Source organism: Scylla paramamosain, chromosome 7 (assembly GCF_035594125.1).
Source record: "Scylla paramamosain isolate STU-SP2022 chromosome 7, ASM3559412v1, whole genome shotgun sequence".
NCBI lineage: Eukaryota > Metazoa > Arthropoda > Malacostraca > Decapoda > Portunidae > Scylla > Scylla paramamosain.
In genome coordinates this window covers 17,986,377-17,993,876 of record NC_087157.1, presented here as the reverse complement: position 1 = coordinate 17,993,876, position 7,500 = coordinate 17,986,377, and the positions used below count along the sequence as shown (strand labels likewise).

The 7,500-nt window shown below is 37.1% G+C and overlaps 2 protein-coding genes across 7 annotated transcripts in view; one reads left to right on the top strand and one right to left on the bottom strand.

Moving 5' to 3' along the window:
* The window catches only part of LOC135102155 (receptor-type tyrosine-protein phosphatase F-like), a 96,335-nt gene that overhangs the window by 87,337 nt on the left and 1,498 nt on the right, over window positions 1–7,500 (bottom strand). The gene's annotated exons all lie outside the window — the stretch shown is intronic.
* LOC135102154 (uncharacterized) overlaps window positions 1–7,500 on the top strand; it is an 11,308-nt gene that overhangs the window by 2,587 nt on the left and 1,221 nt on the right. For 3 of the 6 annotated variants that reach the window (XM_064006940.1, XM_064006937.1, XM_064006942.1), the window contains exons 1-3: window positions 1–965; window positions 1,276–1,472; window positions 2,236–7,500. The exon at window positions 1–965 is cut by the window's left edge and continues 2,587 nt beyond it; the exon at window positions 2,236–7,500 is cut by the window's right edge and continues 900 nt beyond it. In XM_064006940.1, coding sequence (XP_063863010.1) covers window positions 1–779 — 779 coding nt within the window. In that variant the 3' untranslated portion in view covers window positions 780–965; window positions 1,276–1,472; window positions 2,236–7,500. The remainder of the gene's footprint in view (window positions 966–1,275; window positions 1,473–2,235) is intronic. The other 3 variants (XM_064006938.1, XM_064006939.1, XM_064006943.1) reach the window with 3 other exon arrangements.

Sequence of the window (7,500 nt, the reverse complement as noted above, 5' to 3'; positions counted from 1 at the left end):
TAGAGATGTTTCCTGCTCTTAAGTCCTTTCTTTCACAAGAGCAACCACCAACAGTAATAAAAAAATTCTTTGAAAATGAAATGAGTGAGATTTACCTCTGGCACATGCACTCTTTAATGGCTGTATTTCACACACACGTTCAAACAATTGAAAAGGAAAGTAACTCTGTTGTAGAAGTGCTGACAAATTTGGAGTCTGTGTGTAAAGTACTTGCACAAAGAAAGAACCAGCATTTCATGTCTTTAAAAGTTAAAGGACTAATTACTCAGAAGCGCACAGAAGGAAAAGAAGAAGAGTGTAACAGGTTCTGTGTTGAAGTAGTTAACCTGTACAACAGATGCTCAGAGTACTTAGCTAAGTGGATGAAACCACTGGAAGAGTTCTCTTGTTTCAAGTGGATGGTCTTGAGTGAAATGCCAAACTGGACTGATGTGGAACCTTGTGTTGTATACTTGATAGACAAGGGAATAGAGCTTGATGATGTAAAGTGCTTTGACCAAGTTTGTAACTTGAGGCAGTTTGTAGAAAGGAACAAGAATGATGAAGACTTCAGTAAATTACCAGCACATAAAAAATGGACCAGATACTTTGAAGCATCAAAGAATATTGAATGCCACTCAGAACTGCTCAGAATTGCACAATTCTTTTTTGCTGTAACATCCCACAATGCTAATGTGGAGCGAGTCTTTTCGCTGATGCAAAGTCAGCGGACGAAGGAAAGGAACAAGCTGAGTGTTGATACAATGAAAGGTATTCTGACTGTACAGTACAACTACTGAGAGACCTCTTGCGTTGACTTCCTCAACTTTTTAAAGTCCAACAAGGAACTACTTAAAAATATAAGATCTACAGAAAAATATGTATCGGCACATCAAGCAACACACGCAGTGGTTGAAGAAGAGTTAGAAGACACCAACTAAGCTAAGTGGAAAAACGGAATTCAAGATTATCAGCCATATGCAAAGGTAAATAAGTTGAGTTTCTTTTAATTAATTTACATGTTTTCCAGTATCATATCAGGACCATAATCAGGTGTTAGTGAAGGTGTCCGGAATTTTGATAGTTCATATATGGCAACCCTAGTGTACCCCAACATAGCCCATGAGTGGGTAAAACTATTTCTGGGCATCTGTCTGGCTGCAAATTCTTTTCCCTTACTGGTTCTTGAAATATGAATATGAACCAAGTTTTCATTATTTATTTATCTTATAGAAAATATTTTCATTATACTTTCAGAATTTAAGTAAGAATTTAAAAACTTAAATATGATTCCAGGTGATTGCAGTGGCTCCAAGTCTTGGGAAAACCATGTGTGGAGCACAAGCAGTCTGTCCACACTGAAAATTTTGAGCTCAAGCATACCAGCAGCACAACACATCTGCTGAACAATGCAGCTCCAATTCCTGCAGATAAACGAACTTCAGGCACATACCACAGAGCATTTCTGTGACTACACAACTGTGTTATAACTGGTAATGTTTCATTTAGTTGTGGTAAATGTGGTTAAATGACATTCATGATGAAATAGTTTTTAAACAACAGATCCTAAATATTGATTAATAACATTCACAACCTTATTGAAGCCTATATACTGTATGTACTATATTACATTATATGATGAGCTTTCATTTCAGTATATACATATTTGCTAGCAGATACCATTCAGCAATCTCATAATTCCCACTATTATCTAACCCATTTTCTAAGAACATAAGAAAATAAGGGAATGTGCAAGAAGCCGTCAGGGCTACACATAGCAGTCCCTGTATGAAACATATCTACCTATTTCTACCTATCATCCCCATCCATAAATCTGTCTAATCTTCTTTTCAAGCTCTCTGTTGACTCTGCACAAACAACCTAATTACAGAGCCTACTCCCGTCATCTACCGTTCTGTTTGAGAACCACTTCCTTCCTCTCTTTTAATCTAACTTGATCAAGCTTGAATTAAAAACAGAGGTGGGAAGAAATCATGTGGTTATTTTTTCTCCAAAAAATACATAAATAAATAAAAATAAATAATAATATGAATATAAATATGAATATCAATATAAATATGAATAAATAGAATATAATAAACCAACTTCTGCCTCCACTACTAACAAATCCTATCTTCTTTCACCATTTGTCCATACACAATCATACATTTCTTTATATACTAATATTTCACAATATTTATAACTTAATTTTGTGCAATCCTTGCTTTCCAGTTACCAAAATGCTTCTTTTTACAGACTGAATTGTGGTAAAGTGGCTTACAGCAGGAAAGGAAACACAACCGGCACATCTGAGTCAAGCATGTTAACCGATGTGATGAGCAATGTGAACAAGTATTTTAAGATGTTTTTGGCAAGGAAAAGATGTGGTGGGAATAATGACTGTATATAAGGTTTATAATTACTGTTAATCACTTACTTGAAGAGGACAGTTGTTGTGGGTATGGGAAAAGTGTAAGATGGCACAGGTGAGATAGAAAGAGAAAAGTTGTTAACCTATTCTGTTACTAACAGAGGTAATAGCATTACTCAAGAAAATAAATGCATATACTAGTATGCTAATAATGACACAAAGTTATGCTAATATATTCCATATTTCCATATTTACAGGGACACCATCCACACCACCCAAGACAGTCCAGCAATCTGGAAGGAAGACCAGCACAATACCACAGCAATTGATGCAAAGAGCAGCAGATTTCCTGCCTCCCAGGATGTTGTAATTTTTCACTGGACATCAATGATATGCTTTGATTAGTGTGACAGTGGAGGACGAGGAGGAAGAGGAGGAGGCAGCTTGCTGTAGCAGTATATTATCACAGTCCTAAAAGGATTACAGTAAGCACTGCATTTCTCGTTGAGAAACATTTTGTTAGCAGGAGCAACAAACTCTGGCAGTCCTGTAAAGGAAGTTACTTTAAGGCAATATATCTCATGTAATGAGTATCATCAAAGATTTGTTTAATTTTTACCAGGTTTCTGATTCCATTATTGGAGGCAAGGATACTAGTGAACATGACAAAAGTTTGAAACTTGGAAACCATGCATTTTTGTTTGTGATTAAAGAACTGAGAAATGGAAATTTTTTAGGTTATTCCTTTTATCTGGGAAAGACTGATATTATGCAGAGTGTGAGAATGATGACATGTTCATTAGGCTTAAGACATTGATACTTAAGTAACTGCACTTTTTTTTTCTTCCTCTGACCAAGAGGGAATACAATGTTCTTCTCTTGGAACCTTGACATGTTTGCCGTCAATGGTAAATGGATCCATTTCTCGGATGATTCACCGAAGCTTTTGAAGAGACTCGGTAACACTATTGTGAAGGAGAAAAGTAAAGTACATACAGGGTAATGTAATTAAATGATGAACGTTTAATTTTCAATGATCATCAGCTTAAAAATATGAGACTTGCTCCTAACTGGTAAATTCAACATGTGTAGGATTTTCAAGTAATGAACAGAATAGACACACATTCCATGGTAGGCTTACTGCCACAAGAAGCTGTCCTTATTGCAGTATAGGCATGTATATCAGGTGCATAGATCCTTTTCATTATTGAAATAGTTTAGTTACTCTTCATTTTGATGATGTTTATTGCTAAATCTTGTAAAATTTGCAAGGAATGCAAGAACACCATGGAAACTGTGCCATTCACACACTGTAACAAGACAGCACTTCAGGTGCTGTGGCACAACTGGTCTTTGTTCAGTTCCCTTACCTTAGTTATTAATTAGATGAACCATACTTCCTTGACAAGACCACACTTCCTTGACAAGATTAAGACTTGGATTACCCACTGACTTCAGTTCCTAACTCTAAATTTGAAGATACAGTGATGGCATCAGACTACTTCTACCTCATAATCTTTTCCATGTAACTGATTGTGCCTGAAGAAGATTTTTGAGCCTCATGAATGTCAAATGACAAGGATATTTTGTCAGATACCAGCCATCAGTTAGACAGCAGCAGTGAGGCAGATTAGATTTATGATTTTACGTGGCCTTTTCACTTCCCAATGAGGAAAAAAAAGTGTATTTTCTTTACCAGTCATAAGTTTGTGTTGCCTTTGCATGTGTTTCAACAACTAACCAAAAGCTTTAGTTTAATGAAACTTCGAGTATTTTATATCCTTAAATAGGAAATGGGAAGAAATAAACATGAAAAGTTGAATAGTAAATTTGCATACAGTACACAGATATGCCCACAAAATTTCTTTCTAGTTCTTTTTGTTTTTTTCACTGTATTCTTGCAAAAATTCTGCTCTTGTCCTACTGTCTCACTGCATGTCCCATGTCCAAGCTCAGGATGCTGTATTTTATCCTGCATATAATGTTTCATCAGGTTTGTGCTCTTTTTTACAGCATATGCAAAAATTATTTAAATTCTGCATGTTTACTTTGTGGTGACATAAATGCTTCTCTTCTCTGAAATTTTCTTTGGCTAGCTACATGTTATTAACAATATATCTTTAGCTGCCATATGCCCACTGTATATCCTTACTTTAGTGTTGTTGTTGTTGTTGTTGTTGTTGTTGTATGCAGTTCTGAGTTGCCATGTCATTTGTTCTGATATGGAAGTCTTTGTGTTCTCTGTTAGGTGGTGTAGCCTTGCTATGTTGACTCTGTTACCTCCTGATGTACATTCAAAAAGTCGATATGGGTAGATATTAAGGAAGGATCACAGTCAGCAGTACTGGGAGTAGTGTACAGTCCACCAAACAGTACAAAGGAAATTAACACCTCACTGTGGCAGGAAATAAATAGAGCAGGAAGGTACAGTCTGGTATGTGTGATAGGAGATTTTAATTTTAGGAATATCAACTGGAGCCTGATGGTGGGTAACAAGGAATCAGAGGAATTTCTTAAGGTAACTCAGAATAATTTTTTAAAACAGGTAGTCGTTGAACCCACAAGGGGGAACAATATTATACTAACAGGGAGAAAGCAGTCATGCAGATAGAGGTTGGAAGGCAGCTAGGTAACAGTGACCATTAGGAAATTAGGTACAAATTAAAATGGGAAGAAACTTTTAGAAGCAAAAACACTATTAAAATACCTGACTTTAGGAGAGGAGTTGACTGGCAACAGATGCAGAGTGAGGTCAGGTCTGGGACAGAGTTGAGAGAGATAAGGCAGGATGAGAGAGGTGAGGTGAGGTATGAGGGTGCAGGACAAGAGGAGGGAAGATGTGTCCAGAAGGGGCTGAGGAGAGAGAGAGAGAGAGGGTGAGATAGATGTGAGTATGTTGGAGGGTCAGGTCATACTGAAATGGGAGAAGTGAGGTCGAGGTGAGTAGATGAGGGAGTAGAGAGGATGGAAGGGGCCAAAATGAGGGAATTAGGTGAAGTAAATGTAAATGAGTTGTATAAATATTTTGTAGACAAACTGCATATAGGACAGTTAGCAAACATCCCGTATAAAGCAATAAGATCACAAAAAAAATTACCCTAAATGGATGACTACTAGGTTAAAACATTATACAGGATGGAAGAGAAGTATATATAAGAGATTAAGGGTAGGTGAAGAGGTTTCAGGACCACAATGTAATGAATTAGTTATAAGTCAGGAGGTTACCAAGGGCAATTATGAATTAAAGGTAGCCAGCCAGGTGAAGACAGACCCCAGGGGATTTTATCAGGTATACAGGACGAAGAATAAAGATACTATAGGTCCACTAGAGGCAGCACATGGGGTGCTGGTTAGTTCTGGGGAGAAGATATTAAAATTCTGAATGAGTATTTTTTGACTGTCTTCACCCAGGAAAACATGCAGGATATGCCAAATTGTGAACAGATGTTTAAAGCAGATGAGAATGAGAAGCTGATAGATATTTTCATAACTAAGGAGATAGTGGAACAGGAGATAGATAAGCTAAAAAGTTCAAGACACCAGGACCAGATGAAATATGTGCCAGAGTACTTAAGGAATGCAGAGGTTATTAGTGAGCCATTAGTCTCTGGCTTTAGGAAATCACTTGAGTCAGGTGAGGTACCAGTAATGTGGAGGCAGGCTAATGTAGTACCCATCTTTAAGAAAGGAGTTAAAACTTTACCATCTAATTATAGACCTGTCAGCTTAACTTCAGTTGTGGGTAAAATATTGGAGTCAATAATAGCGAGGAACATAAAGGAGTATTTAGACAAACATAACTTGATAAATCAGTCACAGCACAGCTTCATGAAGGAGAAGTCTTGCCCGACGAACTTGTTAAGTTTTTACAGTAAAGTGTACAAGGCAGTAGATAATGGTGATAGTTACGACAGCTTATATCTGAACTTTAGTAAAGCTTTTGACAAGGTACCCCACCAGAGGCTCCTAAGAAAGGTTAGGGCACACAGGATAGATAGGAAGGTGTTAGGCTGGATAAGGTCATGGCTAAGCGACAGGTGACAAAGAGTTGTAATAAATGGCTCTAAATCCAAGTGAGGTCATGTAATTAGTGGGATGCCACAGGGATCAGTATTAGGGCCACTGTTGTTTTTAATATATATCAATGACTTGGATAGTGGAATTAGTAGTGATCTTAGTAAATTTGCAGGCAAAGATTGGTAGATTAATTATGTCAGAATCAGATGCCATCTACTTGCAGGCAGATTTAGATAGGATGAATGAATGGATGGACAGATGGCAAATGCAGTTTATCAACAAATACAAAGTACTTAGCATAGGTAGAGGAAACCCACACAGTAGGTACACAATAAACAACGAAACTCTGGTAGGTTCAGGGTACGAAAAATATTTAGGAGTTATAGTTAGCTCTGAATTCCGTCTAGGAAAGCAATGCAGAGGCCAGAAACAGGGAAAATAGAATATTTGGATTAATTTTTAGGAGTGTTAAAAGTAGAAAGCCTGAAGTTATTAAATTAAAGTTATATTTGGCGCTGGTCAGACCTCATCTAGACTACACTGTGCAGTTCTGGTCCCCACATTACAGGAAAGATATAGGTCTATTAGAATCAGTACAGAGGAGAATGACTAAAAGGATACAGGGGATGAAGAGTATTCCTTACGATGCAAGATTAAAGTTGTTAAATTTACATTCTTTTAGAGAGACGTGGGTTAAGAGGGGACCTGATAGAAGTCTTTAAGTGGTATAAGGGTTATAACAAGGGGGATGTAAGCAAAATTCTTAGGATCAGCAACCAGGATAGAACAAGAAATAATGGGTTCAAGCTTCAAAAATTTTGGTTTAAGAAAGAGATAGGAAGAAATTGGTTCCCAAATAGAGTGGTAAATGAGTGGAAAAGACTCAGTAATCATGTTGTTAGTGCTAAGACATTAGGGAGCTTTAAGAGAAGATTAGACAGGTTTATGGATGAGGATGATAGGTGGAAATAGGTACATTTCATACAGGGACTGCCACGTGTAAGCCTGATCACTTCTTGCAGCTTCCCTTATTTCTTATGTTCTTAATATTGCAATGTCTCTTGGTGTTGCTGTATATTATATATGTATGCTATAGGATAGTGATGACTTTTGTGTGATCTCTTAATGCAACT